Source organism: Mus caroli, chromosome 3 (genome assembly GCF_900094665.2).
Source record: "Mus caroli chromosome 3, CAROLI_EIJ_v1.1, whole genome shotgun sequence".
Taxonomy (NCBI): domain Eukaryota; kingdom Metazoa; phylum Chordata; class Mammalia; order Rodentia; family Muridae; genus Mus; species Mus caroli.
Window position 1 is genome coordinate 82474394 of NC_034572.1, and position 27998 is coordinate 82502391.

Sequence of the window (27998 nt, forward strand, 5' to 3'; positions counted from 1 at the left end):
TCTGCCCAACAGTTGGGCGGGGAAGCCTTTTCAAGGAAACGAAAGTGAACTCTGGGGAGCCAGCCATCTTACGGCCACAGGTGCGGGCCTTGCCGGCACTATGTCTCAAGGGTTCAGGGGACCCACAGGTAAGCCCGCGGGGTCTGCACCCTCATATCTGGCTCGCGTAGTGTGAATTACGAGGGTCACGCTCTCCTTCTCAAGCCGAACTGCCAGCCCTTCTGGGGATTTCTGTTCAGTTAGTTCTTGTAGCTTTGAGCAGTCTCAGGGAGGAGGCTGGTCAGAAGATAGACCTGCGTCTAAGCCAGACAAGGACCCAGGCCGAGGCAGACACCCCTTCCCTTTCTGCTAAGACCCCTGACGCCTTGCTGAGCCGCTATAGCCCAACATGAGCAACTTTTCTCATGGTCCTCTTTGCTTTTTCAACTTCCTGAGAAATTTAAATTATCTCAACTAACCAGCAGGGGGAAGTCTTTTGCTTTATGGCCAAGAAGGGTGTCTTCCTGCAGCGCACTGGGTAAGCTTCGTGTAACTCTACTTAGCACTAAAAGGAGACTTGTGATGTCGTACATGAGCCCCAGCTGCAACGTTCTGAACAGAAAAACCCAGATTCAGAGGATTCATGCTGTGCACAGCACTGAATCTGTCATTCTGGAAAGCAGTGGGGATGGAAACTGACCTTGTGGTGGGATTAGGACTGTCCCTTGCCTTGGTTTGACCATGCTGGTTTGTTTGCTTTTGAGGCAGTTTCTACTTGTCTTGTGTTGCCTTGATTGCCCTTGAGCAAGCCACCAGTCTTTTCTCCCTAGAGCTGGAATGCAGGCATTGTGTCTTGTGTTGCCTTGATTGCCCTTGAGCAAGCCACCAGTCTTTTCTCCCTAGAGCTGGAATTGCAGGCATGTCCCACCCAGGTTTATCCTTCAAAATTTAAAAAAGCTATATGGGATGTATCCATAGCCTCACACTTGATAAGCAAATGCTCTACTACTGTGTGTGTGTTTTTGTGTGTGTGTATTGTAATTTGGGGGGTATGATGGCACGCGCCTTTTATTCCTGGTACTCATGAGGCAGAGGCAGGTATCTCTGAGCCCCAGGCTAGCCAAAGCTGTGTAGATGACCTCAAAAACACAAACAAAAAACCCTACTCCAACAACCAACTTTTAATTTTGCAGATGTACACGCACACTTGTACTTCTTCCTACGTCAAAGGATGGCCTCGGGACTGGGCCCTCAGGCTTCCAGGGATTTTTCTTCTTGGTCCCCTATACCCTCAAGTGTCTCACAATTACTGATTTTTATACCACACTGTGTTTTGTTTTGTTTTTCTTGGGTTCTGGAAATTCAGATTCAGGTCCTTAAGATTGTGTGGCAAATGCTTTACTCACTGAGTCATCTCCCCAGCTCTTAATGGTGTGTGTGTGTGTGTGTGTGTGTGTGTGTGTGTGTGTATACCTTCCCTCAAAATATTGCAGGCATCTGACTTGAAGGAAAGCGCTTTTTACATATACTACAGTATTCACCTATGGATCATAGATGGTAAAGACAAAGGACTTATCTGTTGGTCCTAGAAATGAGAGGCAGGATTAGAATGGTGTTTGAAGGGCCATATTTGATGTTATATGTTAGGATGGTAAGATTGCCAGTCACGACAGTGGGGAACAGAAGGCTGTGGCCCAGCTCCTGTAGCCTTCAGGCGAGTCGGGAAGGCTGCGAGCCACGTCAGAGATAGCACTACATGTTCTGTTCCCTTCTCTGGTCCTACCTCCCCGAAATAACTCAGTCAATTCCTTAGTTTCATTTCTTCTGTGCTCATTCCAGTGTTTGTGCATATATGAACGAACTCTCTCTCTCTCTCTCTCCCCTCTCTTCCCCCCAACCAGGCTTTTTCTTTTCAACAGAAGAAAGCTTAACTTACATGTACTCTACCATTTACACTTTTCACATACACAAAATTTTCTGTAGTAAAAATGCAAATGTATCCAACACAGATGTTCAGAAATTGTGACTAATGTTCCACAGTGTGAGGCTGTTATAACTTATTCAACTGCTTTGTAGCTACACACACATATTTGCCAGATTTTGTCTGAAAATAGCCATTTAAATCAAGAATGTAGTTAGGGCTGGAGAGATGGTTCAGCAGATAAGAACAGTGGCTACTATTGTGTCACATTGTCCAGTTCTGGGGGGAGGTGGGGTCTCTGTCTTCTGTGGACACCAGACACACATGTGGTGGACAGACATAAATGCAGGCAAAGCACCTATACACATAAAAAATAAAATAAGTGTAAGAAAAGTAATTTATCTAGAAACCGACTTTAACCTTGAAATGAAAATGTCTTCTCTCTAAGTTCACTCAAAAAACTAATTAGATCTCCTACAGCCCCCATTATTAACTAATTAGATCTCCTACAGCCCCCATTATTAAGCTCTGTGATTGGGCTACTCATGTCATGCACCATGACACCTCTATTCTAATTCCTGTGGGATGGGGGCGCAGAAAGAAGGCCAGGGATGGACTTTGGTTCTGAATATGCTGCTCACCATTATCTAGCCTCTACTAGAAAATGTTTACCACCTACCAGAAAGGAGTTTCAGGGTTTGATGGGTACAAACGTGTTACATAATAGTGATATTGGTAGGGTCCTAGACAAAGACATCATGCAGCTGAAAGGTGAAGATTGTGGTCACATGGGAATTGAGGAGCCCAGGGTTAGGTACCCTACAAAAGTGATTGGGACAGTAAGATTCCCAATCATGACTGGTGGGAAACAGAAGACTGTGGCCCAGCTCCTGTAGCCTTCAGGAGTGTCAGGAAGTCTGTGAGGCACGTCAGAGACAGCACCTCATGTACTGCCCCCCATCCCATGACCTCTGTCACCACTGCTCCCCAGCAGGCTGTTCATGGCAAGGTGTCCTTGGATGCCGCCTCTGGCAGTTCCCGGGGAAGGTAAGAGGACCGCTGGTCGTGGTGATCAAACCCTGCCTGTCTCCATACCCACGTGAGCCTGGGTGCCAACTGAAGAGGGAGGACCACATGACAGTTTTAGATGGCAACTCTCTAGAGTCCCTGTACCCAAATTTTGGTCCTGCAGGGTTGTGGCTGACAGGTAAGTCACTGAGGCCCTCCTACCACATGGAGATGGCTCCTGCTGTTACACTCCTCCCTCAGCTGGGAGGAGGTGAACTTCCGTCTCATCCAGTTCTGCTTGTCAAGATTATCCACATGACGGGGTTTTAGACTAAAGGGGCTGTACTATGTAGTGGAGAGCCTGACTCACTCAGAAGGCTGATCTCACACACCCCAAGTCCTGTCTTTTTCCCCACTTTCAGTATTGTGTTTGTTTCTTGAATATCATTTGCTTATTTTTCTAGATTTACACTCGTTTGTTTATGGGGTGTAATGGTGCATATACCATCCTGCACATGCCGTCACGTGTATGTCCAAGGCACCACCAAGTCTGTGACAAGTGCCCTTGCCCACTTTTTAGCTGTGTTTTCTAGTTTTAGGAGGGTAGTAAGAGGGGTAAGTGGAAAGGTATTCTGTTGGGAGCCAACTCTCAGCAGAAAGCAGCTATCATCTCTGCCGCCGCCGTCTCGGGCTATTTACTTACAGGTGGTACTTGTCCACCCTGATGAGAGACTTGTTTTCCTAGCATGATGTTTTTGCAAGAAGCCCACCACAGTTGAACACACTCCGATAGCATCTTGTTTTTCTCCTATATATCCTGGACTTGTAGTTAAGTGTCTCCAGCTGCACTCCCCAGCGAGTACATATATACCCATAGTTGCCTTCCAATAAATGAGACTTGAGACTTTGAGACTTGATCCTTGATCAGATAACCTGTCTTGTCTCCATTCTTCGAGTCTCTTGCCCCTCAGTCCCCACTTTCTCTCTTGCAGACCCTGTTGACTGACCCACGGACCAGATCAGTGTTCTCTCCCCACCCCAACCTCCTAATATCCCGTTGCAAGAGTTAAGTTGGAGGTCTCACTGAGGCATCTGAAATTGTGTCTTGCAACCTCCTCCTTTTCTGTGGTCTCTCATGAGCTTCCAAGCAGTAGCCAGTAGTGAACTAAAGTCACCTTAGTGAGAACATAGGCCGCAGCTCAGCTACCCCACCTGCTAGGAAGCAGGGACAGCTTCCCTAAGCACAAACTCTAGGGAACATAGGCTCATATGTAGCTCTGACTCAAGCTCTGTCTTCCATGTTGCCTTCTACAGGGGTGTTCCCTCACCAGACACAGTCGTACTCGGACCCTAGCTATGAGCATAGCAAGTGGAGATACCCGCAGCCACAGGGGCTGGAGTCTTACCCTAGGAGTTTCCAGCTTCAGCAGATAGAGTTTCTCAAAGGGCGGCTCCCAGAAGCACCCTTGATTGGAATACAAACCCAGTCACTGCCGCCATTCCTCCCAGGACACTGGCCAAGATTCCCAGGGCCACCTGCCCAAGACAGGCAACTGGAAATCTGGGAGTTCCCCAGGAGTGTGACTCTCAGAAATCAGGGGTTCCACATAGGACCCCCACTTCCTCCCCCACACAGCAGGAGTCCACCATGGAGAGGAGCTGATGGGCTTTGCTCACACTTCCGGGAGCTGAGCATCAGTCAAAGTCCGGAGCAGAAGGTTCTAAACCGCCTGGAAGAGCTTGGGGAGGGGAAGGCCACCACTGCCCATGTGCTAGCCAGAGAGCTCAGGACCCCCAAAAGGGACATCAATCGTATTTTGTACTCCCTGGAAAGGAAGGGAAAGCTGCACAGAGGAAGGGGGAAACCTCCTTCGTGGAGCCTTGTGCCCTTGAGTCAGGCTTGGACTCAGCCCCCTGGAATTGTGAATCCAGGCAGTTGTATCCAGGAAGTCCCTAGAGGAGAGCCTGGTTTGGACAGTGAGGACGGAGACCCTGCCTCTGACTTAGAAGGACCTTCTGAGCCTCTTGACATGGCTGAAATCAAGGAGAAGATCTGTGACTATCTGTTCAACGTGTCAAACTCCTCTGCCCTGAACCTGGCTAAGAACATTGGCCTCACCAAGGCCCGAGATGTGACTTCAGTACTGATTGACTTGGAAAGGCAAGGCGATGTCTACAGGCAAGGGGCAACTCCTCCCATCTGGTACTTGACGGACAAGAAGCGTGAGAGGCTGCAGATGAAGAGAAGTACGCACAGTGCTCCTGCCCCCACCCCGACGGCTGTCCCAGAGGCCACTAGAAGCCCCTCATTCCCTGCCTGCCACCCGCCCCCAGCAGGTGCCTCAAGCAGTGTGGCAGCCTCTAAGAGAGTGGAGAATGGGCAGGAGCCTGCGATAAAGCATGAAAGTAGGCATGAGGCCAGGCCAGGACCAATGAGACTGCGGCCTCACGCTTATCACAATGGCCCCTCTAGAGCAGGGTATGTGGCCTCTGAAAATGGCCAGTGGGCCACAGATGACATCCCAGATAACTTGAATAGTATCCACACAGCACCAGGTGAGTTTCGAGCCATCATGGAGATGCCCTCCTTCTACAGCCCTACCTTGCCACGGTGTTCACCCTACAAGAAGCTAACTGAGTGCCAGCTGAAGAACCCTGTCAGCGGGTTGTTAGAGTATGCTCAGTTCACTAGTCAGACCTGTGATTTCAACCTGATAGAGCAGAGTGGACCGTCCCATGAACCTCGGTAAGAGACTGCCCAGAAATCATGCCTAATGGGAGTCAGACACTCTGGCTCTTACACTGTCTTGGTTTACCTGTGAGTGCTGTCCTTGGTGGCTCCTGTCTTTGCCTTCTTCCCTTTTTACCTAGTCATCCTTGGTTGGTTCTTTCTCTAAATGCTAATCAGGGATGAGAGACCTCAGGGTAGCCAGAATCCTGGCTGAGCAAGGGAGAATGATCGTCTTGGCTTGAAATGAACCTCTGTAGAGATGACTAGCACTTGTGCCCCCACATCTGCCTTCTAAGGTGAGAGGTAACAGACTTGACTTCTGTGCCAGTTTCAGCCAAACTGAAGCTCCCGAGAGGAGGGTAGAGACAGGTGAGCAGTGTTGGGGTGGCCTGGCAGACAGAATTATAGCCACTTGCTAGACAGTGGATGTGCACTCCTGCCCCAGCCTCGGGATGGGGAAGTCAAGCACGCAGCTGCCTGCCTGTCTTACCAAGGTGGTGCTTCAAGTTTTATACCTTCCTCTGCGTAGGGTGATTGATGGGCTGCCTTGCTGCTGCTGCTGCTGCTGAGCCAAGAAGTCAGAGGTTCGCTCGCTCAGGCAGCTGGTCAGACTTTGCACTGTGTCAGTGGTTCTCAACCTTCCCAGTGCTGTGACTCTTTAATACATACAGTTCCTCATGTTGTGCTGATCCCCCCACCCGGAGCACAAAATTATTTTTTGTTGCTACTTTATAACTGTAATTTTGCTACTGTTGTGACTTGTAAATATCTGGTATGCAGGATATCTGATGTATGACCTCTGCAAAAGGGTTGTTTGACCACCAAAGGAGTTGAGAACCGCTGCACTATGAGATTGCACACACCAGGAGACAGACTGAGGAAGATGGGTGGTCCCAGGAAGGGGCTACTGAAGGGCCTGTCAGATGACTGAAGCTACTAGGGCTGAGTGGCTGCAAGTTGTAGCTAGAGAAACAGAGAATAAGCTAAACATCTCCAACTTCTATATAGCCTACATTCCTTACTGACAGGAACACTGGACAGTGGCACTGTTGAATGATTTTAGAACTGTGTAAACACTGAGTATACTTAGCAGGTAAGACAAGGCCTCATCAAGCAGGCAATAGAATCTTTTTTCTTTTTTTTTCAAGAAAGAGAGAGCATGCAAGCGAGCAGGCACAAGCCAAAAACCATGCACGGGTGTGCAGGGGCCATGGCACTCATATAGAGGTCAGGGACAGTTTTCCTGAGTCTGTGGTTCTCCTTCTGCCATGGGTCCCCAAGCTTGAACTCGGGTTGTCAAGCCTGAGCAACAAGGTGCTTTTATCCATTGACCACGTCAAAAGCTCGAGGCAATAGAATCTTACGTGTCGCCTGTTAATCTGTATTGCTCGGGCGTGTCTCAAATGTCACTGACCAGAGGATGGGTGAGTGGCACAGAACTGTATTAGTCAGGCTGGTTTCCAGGGGGTAAGGGTTTCCCAGCAGTAACCTGTTTCTTCAGACCTTCCTTCATGATACCAAGTTACTGCTAAACAAAGGGGTATCTTTATCCCCAAACTGGCAGAGCCAGGACATGTTTCGTTTTTGTTAGAGGCTAACATTGTTTGTTCTCTCAGTGCCATCCCTCCAGAGAGTTGAGGGAAGCTGTGGGTTTGCGGTTAGTCAGTCTTTGGGTTTCAGCCATAAGAACACAGATGCTGCCCGGTGCGGTGGTACATGCCCATAATCCCAGTTGTCAGGGATTGAGCATACCCGGGTTAGCCTGTGCTACTAAATAGTAAGGCTATGTCACAAAGAAGGAGAAATGAAAAACAAAACATTGATGTTGTAGTCAGGCGTCACTTGACTATGGCATCAATGTTTTGGAAGACCTAGGAAGTAAGAGATTTGGCATCTTTCTCTGAATGAAATAAAATCCAGCTGGTCCTCTGAACCCATGCAGTAAGAGGAGAGAACTGGCTCCCACAGCTGTCTCTGACCTGCATACATTCACATAATAATACACAGGAGCCAGAGTCAGGAGTTTGAGGCCACCCTGGTCTTCATATTGAGCTTCAAGACAACCAGGGCTATGTAGAGATCCTGAAAGGCACTCCCTCCGTGTGTAGCAGAGCATTCTGGGGTAGAGATCTCTTTACAATGAGCAGAGGGGTGACCCAGCCTGGTGTTTACATATCTAATCCCTTTCCACCAAGATTTAAATTCCAGGTTGTCATCAATGGTCGAGAGTTTCCCCCAGCTGAGGCTGGCAGCAAGAAAGTAGCCAAGCAGGACGCAGCAGTGAAAGCCATGGCGATTCTGCTTCGGGAAGCCAAAGCCAAAGACAGTGGACAACCAGAAGACTTGTCCCACTGTCCCATGGAGGAAGACTCGGAGAAGGTAGGTGATCTTCCCTGGGGAAGGTAACCCTTGGCATTTGTGTCAGACTCTGGAAGTTGTCCTGGCTCAAATAGTCCACAATCTTCTGGGATAGCGCTCCTGCCTTTCCCTATGCCCCACCCCCCACCCCCCAGCCAGCCCCTCTTCTGCCTGTACTGGTCTGATTATTTGCAGAATGTCAGAGTTGAAAGGACCGTATATTAGTCGGGGTTCTCTGGAGGAACAGCACTTATAGAGCATAGTAATTGGAAGAGGGTTTCTTAGATTAGCACATGGTATGGCCAGAATCATCGAATGAGCTGAGAGGCTGAGCCCTGGGAGTCGGAGGCTGAGTGCCTCCCTGGCCTCATAGCCTGGCACTGAAAGCCTGAGCCATTCCTGGAGAGATGCTCTAATGCCCAGAGAAGCTGGTTCTGATATCAGGGAGGAAGTCAGCCGCAGTAACAACAAGAGGAACTCCTTGGTGAAGCACACAAAAAAGCAAAGCAGTCATTGCCTATGACCTTTTATCTGGACTGCCAACATTTAAGGTTGGTCTCCTTATATCAGCGAAACAGCCAGGACTATCTCTTAGACATGCCCACAAGCCAATCTGATACAGACAGCACCTCACTGGGGCTTCTTCCCTGTGCTTCTGCGCTGTGTCACATTGCCAGTTAAAACTAGCCATCACAAACCTTGGATCCACTCTCCGCTCTAGCCGAAACTCGGCCCTTTCTGTACCCACAGCGTCTCCTTTGGAAGGCCTCTCCTCACACTCAGTTGTCTAAAAGAAGTTCTTAGCTGGGCAAGGTGACCCTCTCTGTAATTGCCACACTTGGCAGGCTGAGGTGGGAGAATCATCCTGGGGTCAAGGCCAGCCTGAGCTCTAGGAGCAGACATTGTTTCCACAAACCAGAAGGGGAGAGAAAGTCTCAGCCTTCTCGCCTCCTTCTGCTGTGGTGAACTGACGAGTGTTCTTAGTGTCTGTGTTTTGTCTCATGCTTTCTCCTTCTCTTTCCTCCAGCCAGCAGAGGCTCAGGCCCCCAGCTCCTCAGCAACATCCTTGTTCTCTGGGAAGAGCCCAGTTACTACACTGCTTGAGTGCATGCACAAACTAGGGAACTCCTGTGAATTCCGTCTCCTGTCCAAAGAAGGCCCTGCTCATGACCCCAAGTATGTCTATGTCTTATGTGTGGCTTCTCCAAAGTAGGAAAGACATGAGCAGCGTCAGAGATGAGAAGTCTTTTCCCTGTATGGTCTCTCTTGCTGCAGTCTGGAAAGAGGCCTTCAGGGCCTGGGTGCTACTATGAAGCAAAGAATCTGGGAGTAGGAGTTGGAAGGAATGGTGGTCTAGGTCGGGTCACAGTGTGGACAGTGTGGTGGGACACAAAGGTTTAGGACCTAGCTTGCCCTAGCAGCTCCCTCCTTGAGGACTCTGTGCTCATAATTGTTCAAAAGCAGGCTTCCTGGAAAGGGGGAGACTTGGTTGCCCTTGCATGTTGAGTGTTTAGCTAGTCAGGAGGCCCTAGGGACAGGAGATGGGCCAAGCACTGGCTCTCCCAGGCCAGAATAACTGCAGAGGTGATATGTATGAGAACGGCAGGAGGTGGAGGGTGGCACCTGACCAAGGCGTGACAGGCCCTCTCCACCCAGCCATTGTGATCTTTTGCCACCGTTTCTGCTAAGGTTCCAGTACTGTGTAGCAGTAGGAGCCCAGACCTTCCCCCCTGTGAGCGCCCCCAGCAAGAAGGTAGCAAAGCAGATGGCCGCAGAGGAAGCCATGAAGGCGCTGCAGGAGGAGGCAGCCAGTTCAGCGGATGACCAGGTGGGCCGACGTCCTGCTCCAGTTGCAGGCTGTTTTTACAACGTGGGCAAATAGGGTTGTCTTTGAGTCCCTCTGAGTTTTCGAACATATTACTGGTTCCTCTTTGACTAATTTCTCCTTAGTCTGGAGGTGCGAACACAGACTCACTTGATGAATCTATGGCTCCCAACAAGATCAGGAGGATTGGTGAGCTCGTCAGGTACCTGAACACCAACCCCGTAGGCGGCTTGTTGGAGTACGCCCGATCTCATGGCTTTGCTGCTGAGTTCAAGCTCATTGACCAGTCTGGACCTCCTCATGAACCCAAGTGAGTATCTCAGTCCTGGCTATAACCATGTGTCACGGGCTGAGAGTGGCTTGTAAGCTTAAGGAAAGAATTGATGCATGTTAATTGTGAATAACAAGCGAGCAAATTGTCTGCCAGGCATAATGAAGACATTAGGTCAGCCATCTTGAAAATTCAGTCCCTATTCCGCTGAGTGTGAACCTTTTAGTTTTATGAGCTAATTTTAGTTTCGTACAAAAATCATTCAGATGGTTGAAAAAGTATGCCTTGGAAAGTTTCATTTCTATCCCTTCAAGTACCCTCCTGGGCACTGGCTGGGTGTACCTGCCTCATTCATCATGGAAGTCGATACATGCATTGACCTGCAGCCTGTACTCAACCAGAAGGACTGTCTGGGAGAGCTAGCTTGCTTGCTTGCTTGCTTGCTTGCTTGCTTGCTTGCTTGCTAGCTAGCTTGCTTGCTTGCTTGCTTATTAGTTAGTTCGTTTGTTTGTATGTGTTTGTTTGCATGAATGTCACCGTGTGTATGCAGTCCCTGCAGAGACCAGAAAAAGGTACTGAAAACCTTAGAACTGAAGTTACAAACCAGTTGTGAGCCACCATGTGGATAGTGGGAGTTGAACCCAGGTCCTTTGGAAGATTGGGCAGTGCTCTTAACTCTTAGCTTCATGCTCAAATAACATTAGTAAGAAGTCACCAATAGAATTTATTTTAGAACTACAAAACTTGATTCTGAGTCCTGCCAAAAATAAATCTTTAAGGATATCTCAGAAGAGCCAGGTGTGGTAGAGCATGCCTTTAATTTAAATCCAGCCCCCAGGAGGCAGAGGCAGGAGGATCTCTGAGTTCCTGGCCTGTGTAGGGAGTCCTAGGACAGCCAAGGCTGGTAGAGAGATTCCGTCTCAGTAATTAAAACGAATAGCTAGAAAAATTCAGGAAAAGAGAGGTAGTGAGTGTAGTTACCCCAGCAGGCGTGGAAACAGTGGGAACTGTTAGATGGATAGACAGCACAGCAGGGGAGCAAGTCGGGTGCCTGGAGAGCCAGGTGTCAGGTGGCTTCTGCTGCCCTCGTTCCTGCACCCCAATCCCAAACAATCCCAAGATTTAGATGGACAATAAATGAAATGACAATAATCACTAGAGAAGGCAGGGACATTTCTAAGGTCTTCCACAAAAACAAAGTAGTATAGGAAAAGTCCTGGAAAAATTGATCCAGAGTAAAAGGACCACCTAAGGAAAAGCACACAATAACCCCAGGACTGGCTGAGTTACCATGTACAGGTTCTGAAGAACTCTGTCATAAAGCCAGCAGTAAACAAAGTGCGGCATCTGCATGTTCATAGAGGAAACCAGAATTATTAGTACACAAGAAGGTATTCAGGAGCACTTAGCACCTGTGTGTGGAGCCCCTTTTGTCACTAAGGCAGTGTGAGAAGGGCTTGTCAAGTCTTGTGGAAGGGCTGGACTGCCCTGAGTAAGGATCTGTTGTGGCCCAGCTTAACTCCCTCAGGGGAGGGCTTCTCCCAGGAAGTGATGCTTGCAAATCACTTTTAAGATGGCTGAGAGCAGACAGGGGACATAGGACAGGACAGGCAGCCTGTGACCATTGAAGCGGCATCTTCTGACTTAACGAAGTGGAAACCGAATTTCCTTTTAAGTGTTGTATCTGGGTTAATTCTCAGTTATACCCTTCACACATATAGCTGTGTCCATACTGAACATACGCAGATGTTTATTATTCCCTGAACCAGCCAAGGTAACAACTTCTTACACAGTACATCCACTATGTTGTGTATTGTAAGGAACTAGAGATGATGTAGGCACATAGCAGAATACGCAGGCTCCTTTGCAAACACCATGCCATTTTATATCAAGGATTTGAGTGCTCAGTGTCTGTGGTGTCCTCAAGGGAGTCCTAGAACCATCTCCCATGGACACCAAGGAACAGCTGTCTGTCCCATCTGCTCCTGTGGAGAGGACAGATCTAGTAAAGGGACAGAGAGATGGTCTGGTGGGTGAGCAGGGAGTGAGGGGAGGGTGAACCTGGTACCAGCTGCGTCAGTGGCACCCTTGTAGATTGTCTGAGCTTTAGCAGAAAAACAGTAAGAAGTCACTGATGGTCTGAGTGGAGCACGGGCTCTCACCACCGTTGTCCCTTGCTTCCTGCTAAATTCTGTTTTCTACTTTGACAGAACTCTCCCAGATCTTAGCCGCAGAACCCACCAAAATCACTGTCAGCAATCTAAACTGCTAACCTTACCTCCCAGTTCAGAACAAGGAATGCTTGATCTTCCCCACCAGGCCGGCCGCCTGCCTTGAATCTGTCAGGAAGTATGAAGGAAGCGTTCTTCCTCCTCTCTCAAGGCCCCTCCCCTTGTGTTCTTGAGGACTGGTTGTTTCCTCGTCTTCTTTCTCCTCCTCATCTCTCCCTTGAAACCTGTCTTGGCCCATTACCTGTACACCAAACCCTTACCCATCTTTGAGAGGCGTTGTGTGAACTGTGCTCCCTGCATGTTCTACCCAGCATCTGTCTCTGCTGCTCCAGACACCAGACATCTCAGAAGGACTGTTTATACTTACTGTTGTACTTTCTTACTCCCCCTGAGGGCTGGAGAGAAGGCTCAGCAGTTCCCAAAACCACTTGTGACTCTGGCTCCTGCGGGATCCAGCATGCTCTTCTGGCCTTCCAAGGCACTGTCAGACATGCATACACAATGTAAAATACAAATAAAATCTTAACCGTCTCTGCTAAAAGCCTGTCCACTGGCTGAATGTAGTCACTGAGCACTTGAGTGTGGCTAGGATAACTGAGAGTCTGAAGTAGTCAGACATCAAATCGTTCAGTTCTTATAAGCCTTGTGCGGCTTTGGCTTCTTTGTTAGAAAGCACAGCTCTAAAGGATTCTCGTTTCATAATTAACCAGCTTAGTCATGTACTGTAATACACAAAAGTATGTGTACAAGGAAGGGGTCATCCTTTCCAAAGACAGAATAGCCAGAGTCCTGGTCTTCAGAGACCAACACAGTTCCTGCCTGCCAGACCTTTTTCTGATGCCCTCACTGCAATTCTCAGTTCTGTCCACTGGCTAGAAAGGAACCGGGCAATCTTCTACTTAGTAGCTAAGGGGCAATGGGAAGTTCTGCGTGGGTGGAGAGGCAAGCTGTGTTACTTTATCCAGAACTAAACTTGCATTAGGATATGGCTGAAAGGCAGGATTCCAGAATGTTGCTATTTTCCAAGCTGCTGTGCGCTAGCTTCCATCTGGATTTGCAGGAACTTGCCCCAGGAGCAGTGGGGTCTCCCTCCACCCCCACTCCCCTATGGCCATCTCAAGCCTGCTGGAAAGGAACAAGTCATTCTGTTTTTGTTTTTTTGGGGGGTTTTTTTTTTTTTTGGTTTTTTTTTTTTTTTTTTTTTTTTTTTTTTTTTTTTTTTTTTTTTTGAGAGCCTTGGCTGTCCTGGAACTCACTCTGTAGGCCAGGCTGGCCTTGAACTCAGAAATCCACCTGCCTCTGCCTCCCAAGATCTAGGATTAAAGGCATGTGCCACCACTGCCAGGCTAAAACTGGATACTGTTGCAGTAAGTCTCCCAAATATGCCCCGGCAATGAAACCACGACTCAGTTAATATGAATACATGCTGTGCGCCTAGATTGGGCAGACCTACCGATACACTGCCATCTTTTACATCTGCGAGACCCCTTAGAACTTGCGGTTTCTCCAGGCCATGTGCTTCTGCTCCGCTTTTCTTTTTCCTCTTCTTCTGTGTCCTCTCCCTCTTCCATATTCTCCCTCTCTCTCTATCTTCTGTTCCACCTTCCCTGAGTCCTGATGATTGGGCAGATAAAAACCACTCATAGGAGACCGGAATTAACATCAAATATAATTAGCCCCGGGGCTATCCACAACAGGATACTTTAAAAATCTGACAGTGTTAGGGATACAGCTCGGTGGTAGAGCACTTGCTTGGCCTCCGTGAGGACCAGTCTTAAAGTCTGGGGTTCAGAGGGTGCTAAACACCCGGGTATGTGTGGAGACAGTTACTCCTTCATTTCTACTTGAGAAGAAAACTTTTTCATGTATGTGTGTGCGCTCACGGCTATGTGAGCAGAGCGCAGGCATCGTTCCTCGGGCTCCATCTCTACTGTTCTTCTTTCTGTTTGTTTTTAAATTTGGAGACAGTCTCTCACTTGGTCTGGGGCTTGCTGCTAGGCTAGGCTAGTGAGGCAGCCCCAAGGACCTACTTGTCCTCACCTCTACTTGCAAGTATGCTGTGCCAAACTTTGTTTTCAGGAGAGGAGGTCCTGTGCTTGCAAGGCAAGTACTTCATCAACTGAGCCCTCTTCCCAGCCTATAAAGAAACCTTTTCCAATGCTCTTTCATCTTCTCTCTAAATAAAGAACAGCCTAGAGACTTTGCAGGTACCAGTACAGTGCCTAGACAGAATTTAATAAGATTGTATGAGTTTAGAGTCACTTCCAATTTATGGGAAATGGCAGTTTTCCCGTTTATGGTAATGAAATGAAATTTACTTTTATATACATTTATAGTTCTGATGGATCTGTTCAGAGGAAAATACTAAGAAATAGTGCAGCTGACATATGGGTAGCAAAAAAAAAAAAAAAAAAAAGATTGAATGACAAAAATCTGAGAAGTGCCTGCGAAGGAAGGAGACCAGCAGGTCCTTGTGTTTGCAAGAGCGGCCTCCCTCATAGTGAAACCAGCCCTCCCCACACTGCACAGGCCGGCAGGGCTCTCTGCTGCTTGTCTTCATTCTCTTTTTCATCCCAAAGGTTTGTTTACCAAGCAAAAGTTGGGGGCCGCTGGTTTCCAGCCGTGTGTGCACACAGCAAGAAACAGGGCAAGCAGGATGCAGCGGATGCAGCCCTCCGGGTCTTGATCGGGGAGAGCGAGAAGGCAGAGCAGTTGGGTTTCGCAGAGGTAACCCCAGTAACAGGGGCCAGTCTCAGAAGAACTATGCTCCTCCTTTCCAGGTCCCCAGACGCACATCCAAAGACAGTTAAGACATCTGCTTTTGGTGCTCTCTTTCTTGGGGGGGCGGGGGGGGAGGCCTCTGCTTGCTCCTCCCTGGGAGGATTTGGCTCTTTTGCATAATGATTCCTAGGCTTCAGTCTTGGTCTCAGTAGAGTGCATGTCTGGGGTGTGGGATGGGGAAAGGTGACTCTCCTGCCAACTGACATGCAGTGGGCGCAGGCAGGGCTCTGTGGTCCTGACCCCGCTCCTGTGTCCGCAGCTTCCTCTCTCTGGCAGCACCTTCCACGACCAGATAGCTATGCTGAGCCACAGGTGCTTCAACGCTCTGACCAACAGTTTCCAGCCCTCCCTGCTCGGCCGCAAGATCCTGGCTGCCATTATTATGAAAAGAGATCCAGAGGACATGGGTGTTGTCGTGAGTTTGGGGACAGGTGAGTGAGTGGTCCCTGAGACATTGGCCTCTTGATGCCTACACGCAGGTCCTTCTCACCCTCCCTGGAGTCATTGTGAGCAAGTCCAAAAAAGACGAAGGCAGAGATTCCTTACAGGTCGAGTGTCTGCAGAGTTGCCGACGTGACACTCAGAACAGACTGGAGTCGGAGCTGTTAAGATGGGTGGTTTTTGGTTTTGTTTTTGTTTTTTTTTTAAGATTTTTTTTTTTTTTTTTTTTTTTTTTTTGATAATGCTTAACAGGTAAATCCAGCATAAATATTCTAGTCTTTGAAGTCTGAGATTCTGGCCCTCGACATTGCAGTTCAGGACTAGTTTCTGTTCATGTTAGCTGCTGCCAGCTCAGTCTTGGAATGAGTTTTTGGTTTGAGTGGGGTCTGCTTTGACTTGGAGATTTTGTTTTATTTTGAGGCAGGGTTCAGTGCTTCAGCCTTTCAGGTGCTGAGGTTGGCACGCACACTGTGCTGCAGGGGTGTTCTATTCCCTAATCTAAAGATAACAGAGCCCAGACTCTGTCAGCTCAAGGCCATTTCTGCCTTCTGCTGGGTTACCCCAGTTCTGTTTTGATGGCCTTCCCAGGCAATCGCTGTGTGAAAGGGGACTCTCTCAGCCTGAAGGGAGAGACGGTCAATGACTGCCATGCCGAAATCATCTCCCGGAGGGGCTTCATCAGGTAAGCAAGATGGGCACAGCCATTTGGCCTTTCGTGGGGCCCTCCCATCCCCGAGTCCTCTCCCTTCCCTGAAAGCCCAGCAGATTGGTGGCAGTCTGTTGGGCCTGTGGATCAGTAGTCCCTTTTGTGACCTGAATGACCCGAGTCTTTATCCTTGAATGAAGCCGCTCTCCCTCCGTGTGAGGCCCTGTACTTAGCCCCTGCCTGGCCAGCTTTCTTCTCTGAGTCATCTTTAATTTATGAAGGGCAGGAGTCAGGGAGAAGTGGCAGCCCACCCTGTGAGGCCTGGAATCGTGGCTGCCCCCAAAGACTTTCACTTTTATGAAGTGAAAAGGTCTCCTGTAGGGAACTTCCCAGTCCCTCTTCCTCCTGACAAGCTGAAAGCTGTGTACCGTGGAAGCCTTCCTTACCTTGGCTCCAGCAGGGCAGAGCATGTGCAGGTGTGGTCTGCTCCGCCCAGACTCCAGCCGCCTCCCAGCCAGCTTGCTTTTGGTAGGTTTCTCTACAGTGAACTGATGAAGTACAACCACCACACTGCCAAGAACAGCATATTTGAGCTTGCCAGGGGAGGAGAGAAGCTGCAGATAAAGAAGACGGTTTCTTTTCATCTCTACATCAGGTCTGCACCCCTGGCTCAGCTGTCCATGTATTCCCCTGGCTCCTACCTACAACCTGTACTGTAGCCTCACCTGCCTGTGTCTGAGGTGCATGCCCAGATGGCAAAGGCATCCCTGCTGCCAGTTCCCATATAGGATTAAGAAAATGCCCCTGGCATTGATGGCAAATGGTTCCAAGACCCATGAGGCTGGAGAGAGAAGTCGGGGGGTCCTAACTAATGTGATTGTCTGGCAGCACGGCGCCATGTGGAGATGGAGCCCTCTTTGACAAATCCTGCAGTGACCGTGCCGTGGAAAGCACAGAGTCCCGCCATTACCCTGTCTTTGAAAATCCCAAGCAAGGCAAGCTTCGCACCAAGGTGGAGAATGGTGAGTGGTAGGTGCCAGTGGGCAGTGAGGAGACATGCACCCTAGGGGTGTCCACTTCCTTGTGTCTGTAGCCTGGGAGAGCTGGGTGTCTCCAGGCTGATGAGGAGCCCCATGTGCCCAGGGAGCTCTAGGGAGAGTCCACTGAAAATAAAACGAGAGCCACACTGTGCCTTGTTCGTGGGAGGGGGTGTGCAGAAGTGAAGGCCTATGGGAGGTGGGCGTCACTGGGTTGGACAGCACTGAAAGACATCCTGCTATGGCTGTGCCCTCTTCTGTCCTCCAGTGCCCAATCCCATCGCTCCTATCCCTTCCCACTGCAATGTCATCCAGGTGATCCTCAGACACGGGTCCTGTCCTTTCCCTTCCTGCTGAAGTGTAAATGCAGTCACCATACAGCCGGTGCTCCACTCCTCCACACTCACCCCAGGAGGGAAGTGTGTGTGCATGGAAACACACTTGGGGAGAGAGAGCATGAGTGTTCATAGCTGGATAAATGAAGTGTTCTATCCAAGCAATGGAATAGCGTCTGTCAGAGAGAGGAATGGAGTCCTGAGACCTGGTACAATGTAGACCTTGAAAACATGCTAGCTGAAAAGCAAGTCACAGAAGAACATATGTCATAGGATTTCATGTCTGAAAGGGACAGAGTAGACAGATTCCTAGACACAGAATGTGACCTGGGACTTGGTAGTGTGAAAGACTTCTTTGTGAGGTGACACTAGGCTCCAGAGCTGGTTGTAGTGGTGGAATAAGCATGAAGGCACGTGTGTGTTGTGTGTTTTAAGTGGGTGGGTTGTGTCTGTGTGGCATATGAGCTGTAGCCCCATACAGCAAAACTATCTCCAAAAAAACAAAAACAAAAAACCTGGGAGCTGGGAGCTGGTGTCCAGGTTGTACAGTACTGTTGTGGCGGTGCATGCTTACAGCCCCAGTGTTAGGGACTTGGAAGCAGGAGGATTCAGCCTAGCCAAATGAATGAGCTTCAGGTTTAGAGACCATGCCTCAATAAATGAAGAAAGATGGGCAGCCAGTATGAACTTCAGGCCTGAATGAGTGCATATGCACGTGAGCGCACGCGTGTGCACACACACACACCCACACACACACAGTGATGATACTGAAACTAGGGAGAGAAGCGAAGCTGAGTGGCTGTGGTTCCCCACTGCACTCTTCAGAGGCAGAGGTCCCCGGCTCACACTGCCTGCCCCTCAGCCAGCTGCTGCGGTTGCACCTGCTCTCTGACTCTGGCTGCCTTGGGGCCTTGGCTTTGGCAGTTGTGTCTGCAACACTCAGTGCAGCTGCTTTTTCTCCCTTGTGCTTGAGCATCCCTGACTCCTCTGCCCTCAGTGTCTGTGCTGTTCCCCACGCTAACTCACATGAAGTCTTCTGAGCACTGCAGACAGCAGAATTGCCACGCCTCTCCCTTTCTTTCCTCATCCCACAAATATAGCAAGAAGCTAAGTCTTGAGTTCTGCTCTTCATTCTTAGTTCCACACTCAGCACATAGTAGGTGCTATAAAATATGATTAGCTGGCACAGTGGTTAAGAGCACTGACTGTTCTTCCAGGGGTCCTGAGTTCAATTCCCAGCAACCACATGGTAGCTCACAATCATCTGTAATGAGATCTGATGCCCTCTTCTGGTGTGTCTGAAGACAGCTATAGTGTACCCACATATATTAAATAAATAAATAAATAAATCTCAGGAGTACACATGTTGTACCCAGGACTTGGTTTGGTCCGGTTGCCTTTATCAATCCAACTCTGATGCAGGGGAAGGCACAATTCCTGTGGAGTCCAGTGACATTGTACCCACGTGGGATGGCATCCGCCTTGGGGAAAGACTCCGTACCATGTCCTGTAGTGACAAAATCCTACGCTGGAATGTGCTGGGCCTGCAAGGGGCGCTGTTGACGCACTTCCTACAGCCTGTGTACCTGAAATCTGTAACCTTAGGTAAGAGACCTCCTTCGTGAGCTCTAACCCACCTCTCTTTGGCTCAGATCCCAGCACAAGCTATAGGCCATGTTGTCTTAAGGTAAAAACCAAGCTCACTTTGGATCTGAGTGCCTCGTCTGCTCTGTCAGGGAAGGTAGGCATAGGTAGCAAATCAAGAAAAGACCTGCCAGACTGGGTCTCTGGAGCATGGGTAGCTCTGAAGCCTTGCTCTTGGGCTTCCGTCTTCTCCTCAAGCTCTGCCTGACCTGGAGCCTTGAGTCTTGTGCATGGGTATTGGAGGGCCTGTGTGGCCACAGTCAGGAGCTGCTTTTCTGTCCTGATGACTGGGTCTCATCTTCCAATTTCCTTATGCACCTCTGTTTCCTGGCAGCACTCACTGCAGACCCCGGGTGTAATCTTGCGTTTGTTTTCACCCAGGTTACCTTTTCAGCCAAGGGCATCTGACCCGTGCTATTTGCTGCCGCGTGACCAGAGATGGGAAAGCATTTGAGGATGGACTACGCTATCCCTTTATTGTCAACCACCCCAAGGTGCTATGACCCATTCTGTTTACTCTTGACCCATACCTCCTTAAGCAAAGCTGTGTACTGTGGAAAGGGAGCCTTTGCTGGGGAGTCAAGAGCAAGCTTTTCTTCCCTTTGGGTGCGTGGGCTTAGACTCTCGGTCCTTAGTCTGAATCGTGGTTAAGTCAGTGCAGCTCACAAGGGAAAGATGAGGCCCACATACTCCTTTCCCAGATGTCTTGCATGCCTGCTCTGAACCTTTGCCCTGAACGGCTTGCCTCTCTTCCATCACCCCGTGGTTCCTAGGTCGGCCGAGTCAGTGTTTATGATTCCAAAAGGCAGTCCGGAAAGACCAAGGAAACAAGCGTCAACTGGTGCATGGCTGATGGCTATGACCTAGAGATCCTGGATGGCACCAGAGGCACCGTGGATGGGTAAGGAATGGGAGGGCACAGGAGAGGCCCAAGCAGGCTTCCTTCCAGATGCCCAGGGGCAGGCCCCTGCCTGCAAGTACTGAGTTCAGGACCATCCACCCTGTGCAAAACCCACACCTTAGCCCCCACCTTACCTGCTCCTAGATGAATAACACGTGCCTTTGTTTCCCCAGACCAGGGAAAGAGTTGTCTCGGGTGTCCAAGAAGAATATTTTCCTTCAGTTTAAGAAGCTCTGCTCCTTCCGAGCCCGTAGAGATTTACTGCAGCTCTCTTATGGGGAAGCCAAGAAAGCTGCCCGTGACTATGACTTAGCCAAGAACTACTTCAAGAAAAGCCTGCGAGACATGGGCTATGGGAATTGGATCAGCAAACCCCAGGAGGAAAAGAACTTTTATCTCTGTCCAGTGCCCAATGACTGAGAGTGGGGCATGTTTCTCATGGGGTCAGAGGGAGGTCACGGCATTCCTCATCACATTGGGCCAGCATTTAGGAGCTTTTTTAACCCCTCCCCCCTTTTTTAATGGTAGAACCATAATAGATGGTACCAAGAACTTTGGTTCCCATTAATCCTGCTTGCTTTGGGATTTCGAGGTGGGGTCCAGCCAAGTCCCCACCTCCCTTTTCTCAAGGGAAGAGGCCAAGATTAAAGGAAACAGAAATGCTACCATTCCATATGTAGCACAGACAGTTCTTGGTCACATGGGGCCCCGGCCCCTCGGGCTTCGTTTTGCAGAGGTTTTTTTCATCTCCTTTTCCTTTGCTGCACTGGCCTCTTGTGGGTTTGATTCCATCCCATCAGTTTTCTGTAAATGATGTCAGGGACCAGTGATGTCACCTGCAGATGCGCAGGCAGGCCCCTGCTCTGTCATCCTTCCCTCCTAGGATGCCTTCCTGTGATGAGGTTTCTCCTTCCCCACCCCAGAGGATAGAGGTGAACATAAAGGATTGGTGAAATGTTACAAGGACAGGAGTTGACAACCGTGGTCAGGGATTGTCGAACAACAGGAATGTGGTAAACTGTGGTTGGGACAGGTAAGCCCTACCCAGTAACAGGCTGTGCTGGCCCGCCAACGAACTTCCCTTCCTGGGCAGCAGAGAAGTTGAGAATCGGCCAGTGGGACTGAGGAAGGTACCCAAACCAAGCACGTCCCAGTAGGGGCCCACAAGCACTAACTAGAGTGCACCAGCATTCCGTGGAATGTCGCTATGCCTCCATCTGCCCCTCCATGAGCACTCCCAGAAGCTGGCCCTGGGCACATGTGGTGTTGGCCCCAGGCCCCAGCTGTTTGTGAAAAGCAGAGGGTGAGCATGGTGGGCAGAGCAGCTTTGCCCAGACAGCAAAGGTAAAGGCAGAGCATCCTGTCGGTGCACTGGGGTTCTTCTCCTGGTCTCAGCAGAAGTGACAAAGCCCTGCATAGAATTAATGTTTCTAAAAGGCCAGAGGCGTTGATTCTGAACTGCATCGCAGACTGGAGATGCAAATATTACTTCTCCATTAGTGAATGTACTTTCATTCTATCAGATGGCTTCAGAAGCTGGGTCACGGACAGGGCACAGGGCCCTGGAATCTCTGCCCTGCTCCTTTGAGGATCTTCATTTACATACAAGTGTTGTAGGTGGCAGGGCAGGCTGGCCTCCCACTCTGGGATGGGCTTCTTTGACTCCTCCCCCTCTGACGGTGACTTGTGGGTATGTGGGAGCCTCTGTAGAGTCTGGTTCTAGCATCAGATCCACCAGCCAGACCCTACTCCATTCTGCCCCTAGGACCAAGCCCACCTCTTTCCTCTGAATGGTGTGGCTCCATCTGGAGACAGCTGGCCAGTGTGTTCAGCAGTTTCCTGCACCCCCTTGCTTAACCCTCAGAGCTGCCTGGCTCCCCCACCCTCTGGCCCACTGCCAACAGCAAACATCACATTCGTACTTCAAGTCTAATGGCTACTGCCTCCTCAACCTATGATCAGATCTAGCCAACACAAGAACCTGTGTCCTCACAGTACACTGGGGATGTCTTTGCACAACCAAATCATCCTATGAAACTCCAGTGTCCGTGCAAGTGAGAAAGTAGCAGCATGCTTGTGGTGTCAGCTGGAGGCATGTCACCCTCCGGCAACTGCATCTGAAGCAGAGCCCTTGTGGTTTCCAGGCCTGGACAGGGAGCTCTTCCCCTGGAGTCTAAAGGACAGAGATGTCTCTCCCTTTGATTCCTTTGGTCCCTCTGGTCCTCCCTGGGTATTCACATATACCCCGATCCTGTCTAGAAAACGAGTGGTTCTGAGTTTCTGCAGATGGAAGAGGCCAAGGTATCCCTGTGTTCTGTAGACTTGACCCCCTGCATCCCACCCCGACCCTGCCTCCAGTCCCGCTGGCCGCGGGCAGAGCCTCCTCCCACTGTGCTTCCTTCACGTTTACTTTAAGAAGCAGGGCCTCCCTCCACACCGTCTCTTAATACTTTCTGTAGTTGATTTGTCTGAACCGTGGCTGTCTTGCATTCCTTGAATAATCACGTGTAAGAATTGTCAATGCTTGAAACTATTTCCTGTACTCAAGTTGAAGGGACTTTGTTGGCCTTGGGGTTTTAGCAGTGACTCCAAGAGCAGAGTAGGGAAGCACCCAGGCATAGCCTTGGCGCTGTGATGGATGCAGTCCCTCCTTCTGTCCCTTTACAAGTGACAGTATACATTCCTAAAAATAAAAACACTGAAGCATCAGGACTGTTATAAAGTTTTATATCTTGGTTCTTGGGGGAGGTGAGATTGGGAACAGGGACCTGGGACAGGATCTCTGGCCACAGTAGTTTCAAGGGCCCCAGTGCTTCTACAGTCTGACTGTAGTTCGGGCGGTGTGGTGTGCCAGCCAGTTGGGGACCCGGCTATGTCCTCAGCACTTTCCCTGCTTCAAAATGTTTCCCACCTGAGCCCACTCTGTCATCTTTTGTTCCTAGTTTGGGGGTTGTGGGGCTTAGTAGATTTCAAAGCCCCAAATGAGAAAACAGCATTGGAGACAGCAGAAATCTCTGCTCCTGCCAGTCTTGCTGGTGTTGCTCTCCCCACAAGCCTCGGCCTTTACTGCCCTGTACGTGCCCTTTGAAAGGGCAGTTGCAGCTGGGACCATGACACGTCAGATGCACCTTTTAACTTTGTGGATGGCATCGAAAGCCTCCCTCTTAAATTTTAAGGAAACCCAGCTCTTAGTAAACTTACTTCAGAACTGGAAGACCTGTCTTTGACCTTTCAACAGTGACAACACCCAAAGACACTGAGTGTCAACTCTCTCATAATCCTTTACACAGATGGGTCAACTGAGGTCAGAAGACCCAGTGACATGTTTTGGGGCACAGCACTTAATTAAGTCCAGGGCTTCATGTGGTATCATTCACTCCCTGTTTAACTGAGCTGAGCAGTTTTAAAGGCAGTTCAAGGTGACAGCTCCTGCTGTCCTAAAGTCTCAGTGCCTCTGTCCTCCAGCAGCCACTGAGTCCAAATTCAAGGAATGGAGTATTCCAGTTTCTGAGGGTGTATCCAGCTTTGTGGGCTAGAAGTGTTGCTCAGGATAAATTGGCATCACGTACAAGTGGATTCAGTTGATCCCTGGCCCTCAAATTTAAAGATAGATGGTTTCCTTAAAGCCTAGATGAAGGCCCCAAGAGGCTCACCCACAAATTCACTCTGATCCCAGGATCTGAGCACAGATCAAGCCTGTGCAGTAGGGGTCTGCCAGCTGACTGAAGCCTGGATATTTTAGAACCCAGACTGGAGAGGAAGCCCAAGCCCACACCACCCCTGGTGGTTCCTTATAGAGGGTCTTTCCCCAGAGGTCCCTTCTGGGTCTAGCCGCCTGGCCATTTCTTTTGCATCTAACAAAGGGAGCAGATACCACTGGCTGGGCAGTACACACTGCCCTTCACCCTTGCTGACTTTTGCTTTCCCCTCTCTTGAGTGGAGATTTTCCAGCATCCTCCCTTTCTATATCTGCCAATCTGATCCGGAAGGGTTAGTCCCCTTGCCCCAAACAGAACAAAGTAACTCAACATATTTGGAAACAATTTTAAGAGAAATAAGTCCAGCTATGGGGGAGTAAGTTTGTGGGTGGGGTGGACCATGGAAAATATTCCAGGAATGGAGACAAGGGCATGCCTAGGACAGTGCACTGAAGGTGGGTGGGTGAGGTGTCCTACCAGTTCCCAAAGTGATCAGGTCCTTTGGAAAGCAAGTGACCAGCACACTGACAGACTTCTCAGACACGATGGGGTAATTACTACAAAGTGACACTTGGCTCTGACCAGTTGGTGAGTGGGAAGCTGGTCAGTGCATGTGGGGCTCAACAGCCCCTTCTGCCTAGAAGCAGAAAGCAGAAGGTGATAACAGGAAGACCTGTTACTCTTCTTGGGGAACAATTCGGAGAAGGCTCTTTATAAAGGGCTTTGCTTTCCTCCCTAGGAAGTCTCCCAAAGGCCATGGGGACAGGCAAGAAACAGGTCCCATGGGAAGTCATGCTTGCTCTGCTGCTGCCTCTGGTCTCAAGAGCTTCCCTGCAGGGCTGTGAGAGACGGAGTCCCATAGCATAGGCACAGTGGCCGGTCCACCGTTGTCCTTGTTCCTTACAAGAAAGTCCTGCCCTTCCCCTTCAATCTTCCCCAAGATGAGCCTTCTGGAGGGTCCTGTGTCCTGTTTGTTCTCAGCTTTCCACACCCTTGGCACTAGCTGCTCCAGACTTGCAGGTCTCCACAGAGGCAGGGGACCTGTGGGCCATCTGCCTAGGCAAAGGCGGCTGCCAGGTTACTGGAGCTTAGTCCCTGATTCGAGTCCCCAACACCTTTCATCACTGCCACTCCCATGCCACCCTGTCCCAGGTTCCCATCCAGGCTCACCAAATCAGGTACCTGATTCTCTCTAGAGACAGCTCCATGTAGGAGGAAGCACGGATAGAGACAGAAGGCCCCAAAGTGGTAGGGACTGAGTTTCCCCAAAACCTGCCAATGTCCTTTAGGGTTCAAACCATCCTGACACATGATAGCCTCATACCACCCCTCCCCCACTGCAGTCTTCCTCCAAAGGCTGCACTAAAAATGGCAAGAACAGCACTGTCCCATGATCCTCCACACGCCAGGGTCCCTTTCACCCTGCACAGCCCTGCCTACCTTTATTCCCACAGTGTAAATGCTGGGAGCAGGTTCTAAGATGAGCACTGTCTGCCTGATATGTTCAACAGGATGCGGAAAGGAGCTGGACAAACTGTTCACTGATCTTTCCAGTCCTGGCTGGTGACTAATTTGGACATCAGACAGTTACAGGAGGTAGTAAAGTCAAAGGTGGTCCTAGTGGTAGCTGGTGGGGTCTCACAGAGGCTGGAAAACCAACACTGGTGCTACCCTCCAGAGGGACAGTACCTAGCCAGGTGCTGCTTATGACTTCAGGGTGCTTTCTCTGGGTCTGGAAGTTTATGGGGGTTGGAGAGGGGCCTTACACCGGCAACCTTTAATTTCCTGTTCTAGTAGGAGGTCTGTCTCTCCAGTCACCAAGCAGAGATGCCCATGAGTTCATCTGACACTGAGGCACAGTTCAGATGTCTGTCACTTATGTCCTTTAAGCAGTCCGTGGCCTTGGGGCAAGGAGGAAGGGACCCACCTTCTAGGCTTGTTCTGAATCTGTAGCATGGCTCCCAATGAAGGCCAGCACTGTAAATGTTCTTCTGAGACTGTGAGCCTAGACTTCTCACCTAGCTCATGACCTTCAAAGGTTCGCCCAACACCTCACCTTTCCCAAGTGAGAAAGGAAAGAGAAAAATCTAGAGGTACAGAGAATTCTGCACTGGCAGAAGCTGGGGCTGGGTTCTGGAGCCCTCTGAGGCACAGGCTGTGGGATTGCATTGAAGCAACCCAGGAGACTTGTAGGAGCTCTCAAGAGAACTCCCTAAAACTGCAAGTCTTCCCAGACAAGTGTTGTCCGCCTAAGTGGGCGGGTGCCAATTACTAGCCATACCCTGCACTTTTTATCTCAGGAGACGCCATTGCCAGCCTGGCTGCAGAATCTGAACTCCTCACCCTACCTTCTCTTCTCCCATGACTCGGAAGCCATAGATAACTGTCCCTTTCTTGGCCCCGTCTCCAGCACCCTTATCAGGGTAGGTGGCTCTGAGATCTCTGGCCTCTACTTACCAGCCTTGGCCCCCACGGTTAACACTACTGCCTGAATCAGCTCAGAGGGGAGGGAGAATGCTTGAACATGAGGCAGCTGGTCCAGCCTCCAGGCTGGAGGCCTCTGTGCGAATGGAGGTGTGAAGCAGGCTTCAGTGGAGTGGGGATCAATCCATCTTCCACCCAATACTACTGAACCCCAGGGGTCACGGGATGAGGAGCTGCAAATGAGAGACCTCACTTGGAGCTGGGAGCTGAGTGGTCAGGGTGAAGGAAGGTGGTGGCAGTGTAGTTCTGGAAGAGGGGCTGCAGGAACATGCCGATGGTCCCAAAGACACAGACAAAGACAAAGATCCAGAGGAACAGGCGGTCGATCACCATGGCAACATATTTCCAGTCCTCCCTCACCTGGATGGAGGAAATGAAGGTGACCCAGATATCAGTCTCCTGGTGTGGGAAGAGGCAGGAAAGTCCCTACCGCGTGTGCACCCCCCCCAGCCCCCGATCCTCTCCCTCAGCAAACCCAGAACAACTATTCACGGCTCTGATCCTGCCTACTCCAAAGTCTCTAGTGCTCCCACTGCCCCCGGGGCCCACCCGAACCTACCCGTAACAAATAGGAGTCTACTTCCTACTGCCTCCCACACCCCAAAATTCAGACTTAGCAAGAACCACAACATGTCTTCTTAGTTCTCTCACTTCCTTAAAACAAAACAAAAAACAAAACTGGTAAACTCCTACACATATTTCAAAGCCCTAATTTCCTAATTGTCTATTCACCAAACAAAATTAATGGCTTCCCTGCTCCTATTGGTCCCTGGCACTAGCTAACTCAGTATACCATATTGTTTCAATCTGTATGTCTGGCCTTCCACCAAACATGAGAGGGACCCTGCTAGCATCCGGGACAAGGCTCTCAGTAACTCAGAGGTGCTGCCTCTGGGGTTCTGCTTTTATGATAGCTTGGGACACCCTCCCACAACCTCAACCTCACTCCTACACAGAACCCAGAAGGTGCAAGTGGTGCCCAAGTGTTAAAACATCAGTCCAAAAGGTAATGAATGATATCCGTGGGGTTTGAGAACCATCTACAGGGTCACAGGAAAAGCCAGCTTCTCTTCCAGACTGAGTCCTGCCTTTTTGTATGTGTTTCTCTGGGGCCCAGCCAGATCACAGGACACAAGATAGGGAGCCGGCAACTGTGCAATTTATGTAGCTGGCAGCCAAACAGTCACTCACTGAAGTCACAGTTGGGCCTGCCACAGACCTGGCATCCTGCAAGGCTCGGAGACACAACCAAGTGAAGAACCCTATGGTTTTGAGTCTCTTCAAGGAGACAGAGACAATAAACCTCTCAGAGATTATACAGTGAGAGGGGATGGAAGACTAGGATGGAGAAACAGAAGGAAGATGGGAGCAGAGTGGCCTGGAAAAGCCTCTTCTAGGAGATGACGCTTACAGCAAGCTCTGCTGGGTAGGAAGGAAGCCCCGTTCCAGATCCACACTGAAGTCACGGTCAGGCAAAGCCAGCAGAACAGCATCCCAGCATCCCAGCCCTGACCCTTTAAACTGTCCCGAGAAAGGCAAAGAAAGCCAAGGGAGTGACGCAATGAGGCTTGGCAACACAATGCACCTTGGGCTCCTAGGTCTAATGATGCTCCTAGGAAGGATGCTACAGAGACAGTCGGGAAAGCTTGAATGTGGACTGTACAGTGCTAGGAAGGATGCTACAGAGACAGTCGGGAAAGCTTGAAT

General features: G+C 49.9%; 2 protein-coding genes across 6 annotated transcripts in view; one reads left to right on the forward strand and one right to left on the reverse strand.

Moving 5' to 3' along the window:
* Adar (adenosine deaminase RNA specific) overlaps window positions 1–22827 on the forward strand; it is a 39267-nt gene extending 16440 nt beyond the window's left edge. For 3 of the 5 annotated variants that reach the window (XM_021159064.1, XM_029475005.1, XM_029475004.1), the window contains exons 2-15: window positions 4223–5654; window positions 7835–8018; window positions 9025–9173; window positions 9687–9825; window positions 9948–10132; window positions 14904–15129; window positions 15365–15536; window positions 16135–16228; window positions 16725–16847; window positions 17081–17214; window positions 18987–19169; window positions 19590–19702; window positions 19982–20109; window positions 20283–22827. In XM_021159064.1, coding sequence (XP_021014723.1) covers window positions 4939–5654; window positions 7835–8018; window positions 9025–9173; window positions 9687–9825; window positions 9948–10132; window positions 14904–15129; window positions 15365–15536; window positions 16135–16228; window positions 16725–16847; window positions 17081–17214; window positions 18987–19169; window positions 19590–19702; window positions 19982–20109; window positions 20283–20529 — 2793 coding nt within the window. In that variant the 5' untranslated portion in view covers window positions 4223–4938 and the 3' untranslated portion in view covers window positions 20530–22827. Of the gene's footprint in view, window positions 1–13; window positions 129–4222; window positions 5655–7834; window positions 8019–9024; window positions 9174–9686; window positions 9826–9947; window positions 10133–14903; window positions 15130–15364; window positions 15537–16134; window positions 16229–16724; window positions 16848–17080; window positions 17215–18986; window positions 19170–19589; window positions 19703–19981; window positions 20110–20282 lie in introns of those variants that run through there. The other 2 variants (XM_021159061.1, XM_021159063.1) reach the window with 2 other exon arrangements.
* The window catches only part of Chrnb2 (cholinergic receptor nicotinic beta 2 subunit), an 11525-nt gene continuing 6346 nt past the window's right edge, over window positions 22820–27998 (reverse strand). Inside the window, exon 6 of the mRNA XM_021159065.2 lies at window positions 22820–26651. Within this exon, the coding sequence (XP_021014724.1) occupies window positions 26481–26651 (171 nt within the window). The 3' untranslated portion in view covers window positions 22820–26480. The remainder of the gene's footprint in view (window positions 26652–27998) is intronic.